This window comes from Mya arenaria, chromosome 9 (genome assembly GCF_026914265.1).
Source record: "Mya arenaria isolate MELC-2E11 chromosome 9, ASM2691426v1".
Classification (NCBI taxonomy): domain Eukaryota; kingdom Metazoa; phylum Mollusca; class Bivalvia; order Myida; family Myidae; genus Mya; species Mya arenaria.
In genome coordinates, this window is record NC_069130.1 from 76,258,235 (window position 1) to 76,274,683 (window position 16,449).

A 16,449-nucleotide genomic window follows, 5' to 3' on the forward strand; every position below is an offset into this window, starting at 1 on the left:
ATGTCGTATGACGAGGAAAATCCTCTGACAGACAGCAATAAAAAATGTAATCACTAATCTCATTGTTTCAACTATCATTATGTAATTTCACTATAATTTATCTTCATAACAATTAACAAAGCATGTGCCCAGAGATAATTGTTCAACGCCGGGTTCCGGGAGTCAAAAAGGCACAATAATAATAATAATAATAATAATAATAATAATAATAATAATAATAATAATAATAATAATAACTTTATTTAAAGAAGGTAACACATTAAGACATAGGCATCATATTATAAACAAACATAACACACGACTTATTTACAATGTGGCCTTCTGAAAGAACATACACACGCACACACACATAAATGCTTAGAATGAAAACACAAGCATAAATTTATGTTATTTCAAAAGGGTACGTATTAAAATGTTATACGAAAACATAAAGAAACATGAATATAATACATTAATTATAACATCAATGCCGAACAATACATCAATTTGTACCTAAAGGGTAACAAATCGTATCATTAAAATTTATTAACTGAGTAAGTAGGACAGTCACACATGTATTTAACACCTTACTCGAGATATTTATAATGTAAAAACAATAGTCATGGAATTATGCGTACAATTCTTACAACGGTTTTTGCAATTGATTATGTAAAAAGAACTTCTTGCAGCAGGCTTTAAAAGACTTTTCCGTGTTCGATTTACGTATTCGTTTTGGTAAAGAGTTCCAAACTGTCCCGCTGCAGCATGCAAACGAGTGTTTCTTGTATTGAGTTTTATGTCGAATGTGGGCAATGTCTTGTCGCGTAGAAGATCGTAATCAATATCTTGTATTGTTTGATAACTTTATAATGTCTCTTATATAACTCGGTGTAAGATTGTTAATAGATTTATATACCATAACAGCCGTTAGATATTTGCAACGGTATTCAAATTGAAGCCATTCTAATTGTTTAAATAATTCATGCGATGGCGTTCTAATAGGCTTAAAGAGAATAATTTTAGCAGCTAATAATAAAAGTAATCTTGATTGAACTAACACTAAAATTTTCACGACATTGGAATTCCGTATTGTTTAAATAAGAATTGCCAGTGAATGCACACATCCAAATTCATGTGCCCCCCTAGTATTGTCATTTGACTACGTTTCATCGCGTTGATGTATATAAGCGTTCATAAGTTTCATTATGTTGATTAGCACTGTCATGGAGAAGCTCGCTACAAGAGCCATATCTCCGTCTTCCATTATCCTCTTTTGATTTATGACCAAACAGAGGACTAAAATCAACGTTGCCAATAGAGGCAACACCCGACGTAAAGTCATTTTCTGTATCTTCTACAGTATCCATATAGTTGGTTTGAGTATTTGAGGTCCTACATAAAATATATCCCATAATTTTTGCCCGCACATCACCGTCTAGTAAGCAAAACAGTATGCAATTGCAAAAGGCTTGGCTTGGATCCCCAATGGCCTGAAAGTATGTTAATACCTTATCAACTCTTTCCATTTCTTCATTCACATCACTGGCACTCTTGGGGATTGCTCGTAGAAAGAATCGGATCGTACCCCAAATACGTATCATGAGAAGGACCAGCCACACATAAACGAAATTCTGGTCATCGTCCCGTAAATCTGGCCGGATAGCATGAAGGCTTTTGTGTCTGTGTACGAGATGCTGAAATGATACAGCAGTTTTCAAAATAGTTGTGCTTGACTTGTTGATTGTAAAATGCAAAGAGGCAATACTAGCACACACCCCTCCCCATTATCACCCACCTCACAATAAAAAAAATCAGGAATTACATATACGCACAGCCAGGTTGTTTTTATATGTTCTTATCAAACTTGATTAACAGTGGAACGTGACAATAAATGAATGAATTCATTGAATAACAATGGCGTTGGTGAGGGAACATCCATTTATGTATTGTCCAAGGTCAAAGTTGCATGAGCACATGGAAGTCGAAATGATATGGATTGAAGGAAAACGAACACCGGTTGAATGAAAAACGGGCGTTTGTTAAAATGCCATGAATGTTGATAAGTAACTAAGAAGGTATTTTAGAAAACTTTTTCGGAAAAGAACATATCTGCGTGGACAAAACCACCATGGGGAGCCGCCGCCCAGAATTTAACTATTTCACGTCCCAGTCCCTCCATTCAGGGTCCTCATTTCATATTTAAATACTTTAAGGAAAATAACAAAGCATAAACGTACATGTAAGAATATTGTTGTTTTAGTCAAAGGCTTGTCGGTCATTTGTCAGAATGATTAACCCTTGTTCAACTGAGTAACAAGTAAACTTACCCGACAAAGAGCAACTATTTTGACTATTGACAGACAGGCCATTCTATAAGTGTGTAATACTGGAACAACTTACTATTCGCAGCTTCATTAAAACATAGAGAGCCGCTGTGTACAAATAGCACTGCAATTCAAAGCCTTTCCCGGTAAAATACATGTAAAACAGTGTCTTGTGGGTGTCGCTTTCTTTGCATTTGACCCAGCACCACGACCCCGTTCCGATAGTCGTTGAATCGTGTGCTTCCCTTCCGAGCATATTTTCAGCCAGCGCCACACTTATAATGATAGCTGGAGTTACAACGTTTTTATAACTATCAATAAAGAGTACCATTTATTCATAAACACACAACTTACGTATATGGACATTCATACACAATAAGTATGAAATGATGAACAGTTGTATAAACATACACCCGTTACTGTATATATCATTAAAAAGATTGCACGATATTTTAATGATAACACTCGTACCAAACATTTTTATACGATACGTAGTAAGTACCTGGTACACCCCAACTTATAATGTTAGCCACAGGCAAAATGAGACCACGTGGGCTATTCTGCGGACGGAGGACTGCCAAAAAGAGATGCAGAGCAATGAAGACTGTCAAGAAGAATGACACCAGACTTGAGTATGTGGTCACAACACTCTGTATTGTACAGAACAGGATATCATTTGGACCCGTTTTTGATTCATGGTATATGATGGAGGTCAAATAACCTGAAATGGTAAAATATTGAGGTCAAATACCCTAAAATGGTAAAATATTGAGGTCAAATACCCAGAAATGGTAAAATATTGAGGTCAAATACCCTAAAAAGATAAAATATTGAGATCAGATACCCTGAAATGGTAAAATATTTAGGTCAAATACACGAAAATGGCAAAATATTGAGGTCAAATACCCTGAAATGGTTTAATATTGAGGTCAAATACCATATAATGGTAAAATATTGATGTTAAATACCCTGAACAGGTAAAATATTGAGATCAAATACCCTGAAATGGTAAAAATATTGAGATTGAGGTCAAATACCCTGAAATGATAAAAAATGATAATCAAAATGTGCTTTATAAGATTTAAGCACTAAAGAACCATCAAAGTTCGCATGATTAGCAAGGTACCTGTGGTTTTCTTTATTCCACGTTTTCGAACTGTCTCTGACTCGGAAATGGATTGTCAAAATCCATTTATATTGTCTGAGATATGCTTTGAACAAGAGCTTTTGTCAGCGTCAATGCTGTGCTAGATAATATTAACTATTAAAGCTCCACTCTCACAGATTTACCGTTTTTACAACTTTTTTATTTTTTGTCCCAGAAAAAGAGCAAATATGTTTCCGTTCGAAAATTAATGTTTTATGGCTTAAACAGGTACCAACGCAAAAATTGGCTCGTCCAAAGACAAAAAAATAAAAAAAGTAGTCAAAACGTTCAATCTGTGAGAGTGCAGCTTTAAGTTAATGAATTAAGACTTTGCAGAATATAGGTCCAGGAGTTGCAAAAGTGTATAGAACTTAACTTACCAAGAGGAGTAAAGAGGTCTGCAACAGTCAAACACGTGACCAATTTCCTCGTGGTGTTCCGTATTTCCGGTATGAATATGTATGTCATAAAGATCACGATAGCGCCCAAGATTGACAAGGTGCAGCTTACTGCCGATATGGCCTCCACGTTTGCTGGCGTTGTGTTGTTGGGATTGTTGCAATACATCACGCCTTTTATCTTTGTTTTATAGAGTATATAAAACTTGTATATCATACCATTTGTTAAGTTCGTATTAACGTTCGGTTTCTATCAACAATGTTCCGAGAAGTTTGTCGACCAAAACGTCAACAGTTCTTGTTTTAACCCATTAATTAATCCATCACAGGAAGCAAGCACACTTTCGGGCGAAACGTCGCCTAAAAATAAATTTAATAAACATGTTCGAAATAACAACAATTCCTTCAAACCCACACTTCCTCATTTCAATATAATCATGCAACTTTTTGATAGTCGTTGTATCAGTTTTGCGCAATCTTGTTATTGTTTTTGTTTGATTAAACACAATGGTTGGCGTTGCGGTATACAGTGACTTGCATTTAAATCTATGTGTGTATAATATCAGCAAGGAAAGTAAACATTGCAGTCTGGACATGCTGTTATCAACTGAATGTTTTACTGAAATCGTTTTCCCATTTTGATAAAACAATTCAATCTGAAAAGGTACTAGACACTAGATGGTCCCAAATTATTAAATACAGTATTTCCTTAAATCAAGCTAAGAATTGTCAATACCAGCTTGTATGAGACCGATGATACATCACTTTACATGAAAAAGAATATTTTGTCGCTGTCTCAGCTAAAGCTTACATAATGCACAGCAATAATAGCATTGCACACTTATTTCCCTTACAACCGTCCCCGTTATAAGTTGCTTAAAGATGCACCCTTACTCCCAAATAAGATTTACATCAATTAATAGTATTGTTTTATTATTCCAAAAAGGATTAATAAATGTCAAAAATAATGGTTCTTATGAAGGATATCGAGTTTAATTTGAAAGAAATGAGCATAAAACACAGTATTTCTACTTTATGAGACTATAGTGGACTACCGTAAATCTTTTAACATTCACCAATCATTTAATATTTTTGCGCTTTCTGCTTTTAAATTCACGGTTATAAACTCTAAATCAGTAGTTAATATTTTCCATAAATGCATTATTCAGTAAGTAGTTTAAGGTTGATCAGTCAAAATCTATGTTTGTTATACATGTGCATGTATTGATTTTGGTACACAAGTACATATGCGATATGCGATATTGGAAATGTTCGATCTTAAGCCTTACGATCTGTTTTGAAAGGGGCGCTGTTCTTTGGGTAAGTGATAAACTTTTAGATGGCAGATTGACAAACAATTAACTTAGCTTGGCTGAACAAATCATAACATGAACAAACTAAGTTATGTCACTATTATGCAGACTAACAGTGTATTTGGTGATATAAGTCGGTTCATAGAGTCAATTATTAAATCCATCAAAGGAATAAAATGATGGCATTGCCGCCAATTTACTGAGACTACGGGTTCTATCCGTCGGAATGCTTACAAATCTAAGTTTGAACACCCAATAAAGACCACGGCCAGTATTCATAAAACATCTTAAGTCATTTCTAATCTTAAGTCCTTTTCCTAAGTTAAGTATCTTACTGATCATTTGATATCATAATTTAAAATTATCTGAAATACCTTTATTTCAAAAACACTTTATACTTTACTGTTAATTTGACTTTATAAATATTAAGAAATCGACTTAAGTTACGGAATGACTTAAGATGCGTTATGGATACCAGCCCAGCAGTCTATAAATATATATAATTATTATACATAGCATTGCAAATCCAACGCCGTCCCAGTCAGGAACATAATATATATAATTATAATACATATCATTGCAAATCCAAGCCTTCCCAGTCAGGAACATAATATATATAATTATTATACATATCATTGCAAATCCAAGCCTTCCCAGTTAGGAACAAGTGAACTACACAACAATGTCTCGTTTACATTTTACCCGTTTCAATATTGTGTCTTTCGTTGAGGCTTCGCCCAAATATTTTCTTTGAAGAGGGCAACTTCCATAATGATTGCTTTGATTTATCAAAAATACTTACAAATTGACCAACACTCACTTAAACGAGATATATTCGAAAAAAGACAGCTCTGGAGGGAGAACATGAGTGATCAGTATTCCGCACGCGGCATTGGCACAATATATTACTTGTTGAAGTAGATATGAAAACATAAGTAATTATAGATTCGTGGTTCCTCAACGGAATTATTTATTTAGTATCTCCACAAGGGCAATGCAAAGATTTGCTAAAGTTTAGAAGTAGCTCATTTAAGAAACCTGTAACCATGAATGTAATGCGCTCGGCGTTATAAGGGTAGTGCTGGGAAAATGGTATGCTCAGTACTGGTTTCAACCCATGCAAGTGGTATCTCTTGAGATCTTCTAGAATTTATATTTGACTGTTAATTGAAGTCACATCTATCTCATGTCATTTTTGATATTAAAACACAATTCAAGAAGTGATGGCGTTACGGAGGGGTCTTGCCATATTGCAATGAGCATTTAGGAGCCTCCATTTACTCGATACAAAAATGGTTTACTAAACACTTAACCTTATTCAAAATACATAACATTTCACTTTTATAAGAATTTGTGTTTGTGTCATTCGTGAAAAAGAAATTCCTTTTGAGTCAGCAATGCAATATCTTTACCAATGTTCTCATCGTTAAGGAATTATATAATGTATCAAGTCCAATAGACACAGAGTAATGGAATAGTGATTGAACAAAAAAACTTAAATCAAAGTCACGGCATTCGAATACCGCACCGTTAAAAGAAGCACTCGGATCACAAGTGAATATGTATGCAGATATGCTATTCTTAAGTATAAGTTTTTTGATGTGTTACTACGATTCACCCCGTGGTTTTATGCATGCGTTCAAAACGGCCCTTATGTTGATTAGTAGTTTCCTCGACGAGCTCACTACAAGAGCCATATCTCCGTCTTCCAAAATAATTCTGACCAAACAGTGGAATACAATCACTGTCTCTATTTATGTCAACGTCGTTGTCTGTATCTTCAATATCAACCATATTATTGTTATGCGCATGTGATGGCCTACATACCCCAGATGTACCCCAAATGTACCCCAGAATCTTTTTCCAAATTTCACCATCTAGTATGCAAAACAGTATGCAGTTACAGAAAGCTTGGCTGGGGTCCCCAATGGCCTGGAAGTATATTAAAACTCTATCAACCCCTTCAATTACATCACTGGTTTTATCGGGGATTACTCGTAGATAGAATCTGATCGTGCCCCAAATACGAATCATCAGAAAGACCAGCCAAACATATACAAAATTCTTGTCATCGTCCCGTAGATCTGACTGAATATCATGAAGTCTTCTATTTCTATATACGAGATACTGAAATGAAACAATTTTTAGGTGTTTGATATACATGTAGTTTCACGCATTACTTTAACAAACAAAAATCAGAAGTTTTAAAAATATGCACAGCCTTGATCCTATTGAAGGAACTATTTCGAGTGTCAAAATTTGATTGAACTTATTAAATTGTTTCATTTTCTTTTGAGTTTGTTTGCTTTCAAATACAAAAGTGAAGTGAACCACGATGTATTAATAATCGAACATCATGTATTTTTATCAAGTGAATTAATGCATGCCATAGTAAAAGGTGTTTGGAACATAAATATCAGAAAATGCAATGCTTACTTTACTAGCTTAAATAGGTCTACCTACCATTCGCAGTTTCATTAAAACATATAGAGCGGCTGTGATCACGTAACACAGTATTTCAAAGCCTTTCCCGGTAAGATACATGTAAAACAGTGTCTTTTGGGGGTTGCTTTCTTTACATTTGACCCAGCACCATGATCCCGTTCCGACAGTCGGTGAATCGTTTACTTCCCTTCCGAGCATATTTTCCATCAGAGCCACACAGATAATAATACCTGATATCATAATTGAAAAAAGGAAATAAATATGTATTCATATCGACTTTTGAAACACGAAAAACTTCATATAGACACAATAAAATGAAAACATATAAATGTATATACAGACTAACAGCTAGATAAATAGCTACTCCCCCAAGATTTTTTTAAGCAAATGTGCACTTTGGGCTTATTTTATTCAACAAGCTTAACATTTCCTGGTAATAGGATCAGTAAAGCGCACTTTTTTCGTTCTTTTACATATTTCTGTTATTTTCCCATAGTAAAAAGTTTAGATTTTTTTTAAAAAAAAACATTTTTTTTAAAGATACTAGTAAAATATTTTTTTATGTTATTCTTTAAAGCTATTATATTTAAAATGTATTGAGAATTGGAACCTGTAGTTTTCATTGACCATAACTTGTAAGTACCTGGTACACCCCAACTGATAATGTTGGCTATAGGCAAAATGAGACGACGTGGGCTATTCTGTGGGCGGAAGACTGCCAACAGGAGATGAAAAGCAATTGAGATTGTCAAGAAGAAGGACACCAGACTTGAGTATGTCGTCACAGCACTTTGTGTTTTACAGAACAAGGTCGTATTCGTATATTCGCTAACATTATCTGATTCATTGTAGATGAAAGATGCCATGTAACCTGAAATATTAAGGGATAGGAATAATAAAATGAGAGAAAGTAAGTGTATAGAAATTTAACAATATAAGGCGTAACACAAATGATTTGTTTGTTTCCCGAACATTTTTCTGCCCGATCGGGCAAGTTTTGTCCCCCTATCCTTCGGGCTCATATTTTCCCAGTTACTTCCTTGGTAAAGCCGTGTCTACATTCTAATTTACAGATTTATAAAAGACTATAGTTCTCGTAAATGCCGGCCAAATGAAGCCGGATTTATAGTGTGGCATTGATGCGCGAGAATGGCGGCAGGTTTTTAAATGTAGCTCCGAAAAATAACAACAAAGCTTTGGATTTTAGTAGATTAGTGTTATAATTGAAAGGATTTTATGATCGACAAACAGTGTAAGATATATAGAATTAAAAATGTTGTGTTTTTCTGTTGATAAATGTGGATTACTAGCTTTATAAAGCAGTTTTGAGCCAACAGGATTATAACAGCACCCCAAAGCGTCAGAGCATGAACCAGGCGGGGGGCATCTCTGACCCTAGCAGGGTCCCAAACAAGTGGGCAATATCAGCAAATGGCTGGTTATACCCTGACAGAAATAGTTCCTGGAATTCCTGGGACATTGTCGTATTGGGATGTAAATAACATGGGTTCACCTGTTGGCTAAAATCTGGACCAGCTAAGTTTGGACTTTGTTTTTTACATAAGTATTTATATTACAAAGGCTTGACCAGAGGGACAATAAACTGCGACAACTAGATCTCATCCAGCAGTCCGTTAATACAAAAATAAGCCAATTATCACAAATAGATCTAAATGGATAAATTCGAAAAGCGGAACACTGAGCTGGAACGCAGCAGAACATTTGATTCAGGAAATATGGACGAAATATATATATATATATATATATATATATATATATATATATATATATATATATATATATATATATATATATATATATATATATATATATATATATATATAAATAGAATAGAATTTGCGTAAATATTTTAAACTATTTGTAATACGTGATGATATTGACTGTTGTATATGGATTAAGTTCGATTAAACGTTATTTAATTTGGATGATGACTGGAATATCGAAGTTTCGAATATACCCCCGGAAAACTCCCCTATCAATGCATTGTATAATATTGATGTATTTGTATTATAACCTCTCCGATATTATTTCCGTGTTCGACAATGACCTTGAACACAATTTGCATGAAAAACATGTAAAGCACTATAATAGCTATTCAGATTTTTTTTAATATCTCAGTAGGCTTAAGACAAAAGGAGATACTTTCCGCGATTATACTTTAATTATTTATAGAATACTTAGAATTGTATTTACAAAATATAAACGATTGCAGTTTAGCTTTACGTTATATTTGTTTGATGCTATTGTTACATGCCAATGTTATGGTTGTTATTGGTGAAACCCCAGAAGACTTACTAATGATGTTAGAACGTTTATATAATTATTGTAACACCTGAGAGTTAGATAGTTATTTTGCTTAAGCAAAAAATGTTGTTTTTGTTTTTTCGAAAAATAGGTGGCACAAGACGTAATGAAAAGTGGGTATATGCAAACGAAGATGTTGACATTGTAAATGATTTAAACTCTCTAGGAGTATTTTTATTTTATATTGGTATTTTAGCTTTAATACCCAAACAGTACACACCTTTTGTCAAATCTAAAAAAGTATGAATGTAATCATAGGGTAGCTTTGCAATAATTTGATGTCTTTGTTTCATCCAATTTTACATACGGTAGTGAAATTTGGGGTTTTACGAAGTCTACTCAGCTAGAGAAGATACATTTAAAATTTTGCAAAGCTTTACTAGATGTTAAACAATCGTCTTTAAATGTTGCTGGATACGGTGAATTTATTTGATATAAATAGATATGTACGAATTTAAATACAGGTCCAAACTTAAGAAAAGTGATAATATTATTATCAAATTTGTCATAGAAGACGTTAGGTTAGATTATGATAACAATCCAAATCATTGGTTCAATAAGGTTAAGAACCTTCTCATCCGATATTGCTTTTATTTGTGGTGTAATGATACACAGCTCGAAAAACACCAGTTTAATCGAGATATTGAGGGTTATGATTGTATGGTCACAAATCCAGAAATACACGTAAAGGACGTGCGAGTGGTGGAGTGACAAATATTATAAAAAGAACAAAAATATCGATTGAAGGACTGAAACAAAGTGGTATTATTTCGTTTAAAATAAGTAAAACTTTGCTTGAAATAGAAAAAAAGACGTTTAAATTCGTGCTGTATATATTCCATCCACAAACACTTATATTATTAACCAAAATGATTCACTAATTCGATTTGTTAGAAACTAGTATAGAATAAGTTCAAAACATAGGTATATTCCTATTAACAGGAGACATGAATAGTAGACCATCGACCTGAAAATAATTTATTGCATTTGATAGATACTTAGATGCTGATAATGATACTATCTTGGATACAACAGGAATCCAAATAACGAAGTGATAAATACATAATTATGGATGATTATGGCAAAAAGTAATAGCATTATATAAGTAAACAAACTCATTGATAGGCAACGGTTGCCTTGACAACGACGCAAACGTTGGCAATTACACTTTCAATGATCTAAACGGATCAAGAAATGTAGATTATTTGTTGCTAAACAAGAACGATCTTGAGTTTGTACATGACTTCGAAATTTTATGTTCAAATGAGTTTTCAGATCACTGTACAATCATTCACGTAGAAAAGAAGCATAAATTCAAACGAAAATATGAATGATGATTCCGTATCAGAATCAAACATTAAATACGATGTTAATCAAACAGAACATTTTAAAAACAAAATTACGCCAAAAATCAATACAAATTTACAACTTCATAATATCGTGTGCGTCTAAATCATTTGGTATATTAAGAACACCAATAAGTAAAGAAAGTAGAAAAAGAGCCAGAAATCCATGGTTTACTGAGGAATGCTACAATGCAAGGAAAGAATATAATACCCATATAAATAAATATATATACTTTATGCTGTGAACGTTGGGGTGCTCCAGTCCTGATAACATCGAGAGGCTACATAAAAAGTTTTTGAAGCAGAAATTGGGTGTTAAAATGACCACTTGTAATAATGCTTTGAATGAAGAAAGTGGCAGGTTGCCTTTGATATTTAGCAGAAAAAATATGCAAGATTTGATATTGGTTTAAGCTCTTAAATTGATGTGATAATAATTGTATTTTGTATACTATATATGTTAAAATATTACAAAAAATGTGATAATGCTCTAAGAGATAAAGACTTGAAGACATTTTAATCACCCAGTGGATTGTATTAGATAATTTTAAACACAGGCAAGCTATCTCGAAAATAAGGTTATCCTAACATAACTTAAACATTTAGAAAGGTAGATATTCAGATGTAGTGAGGCAAGATAAAAAATGTTGCATTTCAAATGCGGTAGAGGATGAATATCATTTTATGATTGTATGTAATGTATAAAGTGGCCTAACAAGAGAATATATCCCTTCTTATTATATAAATAAGCCTAGCATGTTCAAATTTATTCAGCTTCTAAACACCAATTGCATAAACTAGCACTGTATATTATTAAAGCCTAAAAACAAAGAAACAATATTATCAATATTGCACAGTATAAAAAATATTGTAATAAAGTGCCTTCTCTATTGTAGTTTGTGACATGTTACGCTAATTAGTGGTATAAATTGTGATTGAGTTCAATTTCATTTTTTGTGTATTTATGAATAACCGATTTATGTATATGAACGATAAGCTGTATATGATTAAATCAAAATAGAATTTTTAGACTATGTTTTTATATTCACCCACCACCCACAACGACATTTCTGGAAGGTTGGGGTAGTGAAATCGGATAAGCTGGGGAAGGGGGGGGGGTGCCAATGTCACTTTAAAACTTTTCACTTTATTCACACCAATATCAAAATTGCTGTTAAAAGCTGATTATTAGTAAATTGTTTTAGTACATTGTTACCTCATTTGCATATGAAATATCCCAATTTACTAAATATATTGATGTATATTTTTATCGTAAATCGTCTAAAGATTTTCTGTTCCGTTCGGAGCTGACAGAAAAACACTAGCAATACAATAATACATCAAAACGAAAGAGGTTTCAAAATAAGGGTACGGGTATTGCAAAAGTAAGTATATTATACATACCAAGAGAAGTAACGAGGTCTGCAACAGTCAACCATATGATCAATTTCCTTGTTGTGTTTCTTATTTCCGGTATTAAAATGTATGTTATAAAAATCACAATAGCGCCGAAGACTGACAATGTGCAGCTTATTGCAGAAATGACCTCAACACCTGGTGGCGTGGCGTTTTGGGGAGTGTTGCAATACATCACTTTTATCTATTTATGTTTTATATAACATGTTATTTTTTATTTAAAATAAGTTAAAAAAACAACAGATAGTTCCTTTGCAGCAAATGTTCAGAATTAGTTAAGCATATATAAGTCAATATCAACTTCTAAAACCTGTATTTGTCAATCAATGATAGCAAGCACGCATAGCTTTCTATCGAAAAACGGAAAACCGTTTCAAACCTCATAAGTAACAGAAGATTTCCCTTTTTAAATAACATTTACAATATGTCCAAAATAACAAGACTTGAAACTTCCTTATTTCACTAAGTTAATCATTGGTCATTTTTATGCTATCTAAGTTTTTATCTAATTATGTCGTTGGATAAAATAAGCAATTACATTATACGATAATCAAGATATCAACCGTAGTTGACCTGTGCATTATAACTGCATTATAAACTAATATTCATTGTACATGTGATATCAATGCGGAAGAACAAATAATGTAACCGTTTGTTTTTACACTGTGCCGTTTGTTGTACACTATGTCGTTTGTTGTACAGTGAGCCGTTTTTTTCACTGTGCCGTTTGTTTAACACTGAGCCGTTTGTTGTACACGGTGCCGTTTGTTTTTTTCACTGTGCCGGTTGTTTTACACTGTGCCGTGTTTTACACCGTGCCGTTTGTTGTAAACCGAGCAGTTTGTTGTACATTGTGGCGTTTGATGCATACTGTGCCTGTTGCTATACATTGCGCCAGCCAGTAGTTTTTTTTAAAGTTTTGTTGAAATTTAATCAGTTAATGTACTAAAATGAACACAAAGCAAATGGCTCATTCGAACCGGAATTAGCATAAAATTAATTAATTTTCAATTGTGAAACTAACGCTTTTATCGGCAAAGTGTATGTTGTATTTTTTATCATATATGAAAATAAATTAATATTTTCAATGTCTGAACCTATGTAACGAACGAGTCCACTTAAGTAAAAATATTTTCATACGTATTTAATAATTTATATTACCCTTTTATATAATCTTATTGTGAAACTTGACCAAAGAGTGAACTCTATTTAAAACTTTACACGGATGTACACTCCTTGTACGGTTTGGATTGTTGCAATGGATGCTTATGTGATTTGTTTAATAATCCTTAGACTATAACTCTAACCAATTATGCCTGTATATTTTAGAAGTGCATCTTTTAAAAGGGTGGCATACTTTGTTATCAACATTCGCAATGAGTATACGTACCCGTAAATGTACAACGTACAATCCGTAGTCACAATGAAGAAGAGAAACGTTATATTGTATCCCCCCCCCCCTCAGAACACCCCTCCCCTCAACCACTCTGTAAATCTGGAAAGCATCGGCAATTGACCGACGTATTCCAGAGTATCCAGTAAATGATGCATTACTCCTAATTAGTGGTTCACTTTCCTGAGTGTCTCTATGATTATTGACGTTATCTATGTGGACAACACCACTTATATCTCTGCTGTTAATACTTTGATTGTTGAAGGTCCGATCGGTAGATGTCGTTTTACACCTCATGCGTTGAATCAACCTTGTTCTTACCACATTGTCCAAAAGGCAGAATGAAATACAGTTGCAAAATGCTTGACTTGAATAGCCAACTGCTTGTATCAATATCAATATACTGTCCACTTTATCCATTTCCCCACTAACGTTCCCACTGTCCGGTACTTCACGGATGAAAAATCTAATTGTACACCAAACGCGAGTGGCCAAAAGAACAAGCCAAACATACAGGAAATTCTGGTCGTCTTTTCTCAAATCTTCATGAATATCATGCTATCAACTTCTATGCCTGAATACATTGCGCTGCAATGATAACATATGCACACTGATTTACATCCCTCTAGTTCTGCAATTCTGGTCTTCGAATCAATTATACACATGTATACTTATTAGAATGGCAATCAAGTTACCAAACTTGCCTGAATTATTTTTATAAATCAGTTAGGTACCAATCTAAGTAATGACACTATCATTCAGGATTTATTTTCAGAATAATACGGTTTGTAAAGACGGGGAGAGATATCCAACAAATGATTAAAATAATAGCATTGCCGTCAATGAACTGCGACTACGGGTTCAATCTGTCCGAATGCTTTATACTATACAAGTTTTAACACCAATAAGGACCAGCAGTATAAGTGTAACATTGTAACTCCCACTCCTTCCCAGTCAGGAGCAAGTAGATCAACGTGTTTTGGTGGATAATAATGATAATAATAATCAAACACAACATATACAATGTTCAAAAATATAAAAAACAAAAATAAATCGCATTTAAACAAACATTTCCATAGTTAGTCTTGTAAAAAAGGGATCTTTTAAAATCATTTTGGGTGGCAGACCGCAATGAGTAGTTTGTGTTATTTGTAAATGAAATTACTTCACTTAAGTATTCAGGCATGAGACTATGCAAAAACTTATAGATAATTAGTCCAACATAAGATTTATATCTATTGTCAAACGATAACCAGCTTATTTCCTTGAACAATGGACTAGATGACGTTTTAACAGGTTTTCGTAAAATTATTTTTGAAGCTTTTTTCTGAATAATAGATATTTTACATACGTGTGATTGTATACATCTGCTCCATATAGAACAACAATAGTCCATTATGGATAGCATATGCGCATTGTAAAAAGTTTTTTGAATGTCATAGCTCAAGAAGTAATTAATTCGTTTTAGAAGTGCTATTTTAGAATTCAGTTCCTACAAGCATTCAAAACTTGTTCTTTTTAATTCAATTGGTTATCAATAATAACTCCTAGAACCGTATGGCTTGTAGCTTGTTTTATAGTCGTATTATATAATAGCAATGTCAAGGAGATGGGTTTTGATATGTAACCTTTGTTAATCAACATGTTATTGTTAAAGCACCAAGAAGCTACTGAATCCAAATCATTTTGCAATGTTTTTTTAATATCTGTCACTCTATAACCGCAAAGTGAAATCATCCACGAGGAGGTCAATACAGTAAATATTAAGTGAAAGGTATATATCATTGATGTAAATCAAAAAGAGAAGATTCAGGTTTATATTTTATCTAGCACAAAAAAACCGTTCCAATCGTGTGTCTTTCTTCGAGGTTTCGCCCAATCATGTTCTCGAATAGGACAACCGCTATAAGGATTGCTATTGATTTGATTAGCAAAATATTGACCAACATTCACCTCGACTGACATCCAGTTTGGTAACAGTTGACATATTCTGAAGGGGTAAATACGAGCGGTAAAAGCATGTGGAAAATAACTTGCAGATCTACCTGGTATGGTCCAACTGATCAGGTTTGCTGCGAAAAGGAATAACATTCCGGACCCGACAAATATTGCTACCCTGTAGAAATGTTTTTATATATACTGTATATTCGCAAAGTAAACATTCCAGAAATGTATATTCATATATATATATATATATATATATATATATATATCATTAATTACGCTACAGTGGTGTCATTGCTTAATACAAATTGTATACACATTTCAATATTAATCCGCCAATTTTAACAAGTAAAAAATAAATATAAATAAACAAATACAAGAATATTTATAATACTACAGACCTTCTGTTTCATCGAGAT

The 16,449-nt window shown here is 33.4% G+C and overlaps 2 protein-coding genes across 2 annotated transcripts in view; one reads left to right on the plus strand and one right to left on the minus strand.

The window, feature by feature from the left end:
- LOC128246584 (galactose-binding lectin-like) overlaps nucleotides 1-16,449 on the plus strand; it is a 32,699-nt gene that overhangs the window by 10,766 nt on the left and 5,484 nt on the right. The gene's annotated exons all lie outside the window — the stretch shown is intronic.
- On the minus strand, nucleotides 31-13,069 carry LOC128246398 (uncharacterized). The gene is made up of 9 exons (XM_052964583.1): nucleotides 12,682-13,069; nucleotides 8,250-8,477; nucleotides 7,625-7,836; nucleotides 6,780-7,288; nucleotides 6,277-6,304; nucleotides 3,831-4,098; nucleotides 2,806-3,024; nucleotides 2,380-2,591; nucleotides 31-1,673 (listed from the first exon to the last, which is right to left on the minus strand). The coding sequence occupies exons 1-9, from the start codon at nucleotides 12,866-12,868 to the stop codon at nucleotides 1,146-1,148; spliced, it is 2,391 nt and encodes a 796-aa protein (XP_052820543.1). The 5' UTR covers nucleotides 12,869-13,069; the 3' UTR covers nucleotides 31-1,145.

What these genes read in the sequence shown, in the direction of transcription:
- LOC128246398 (XM_052964583.1), bottom strand. Translation starts at nt 12,868, where the DNA reads ATGTATTGCAACACTCCCCAAAACGCCACGCCACCAGGTGTTGAGGTC. An exon ending in TTTTAATGAAACTGCGAATG is followed by an intron (nt 7,289 to 7,624) that starts GTAGGTAGACCT and finishes GTTTCATTTCAG; the next exon opens with TATCTCGTATATAGAAATAG. An exon ending in AGACCTCTTTACTCCTCTTG is followed by an intron (nt 3,025 to 3,830) that starts GTAAGTTAAGTT and finishes TTACCATTTCAG; the next exon opens with GTTATTTGACCTCCATCATA.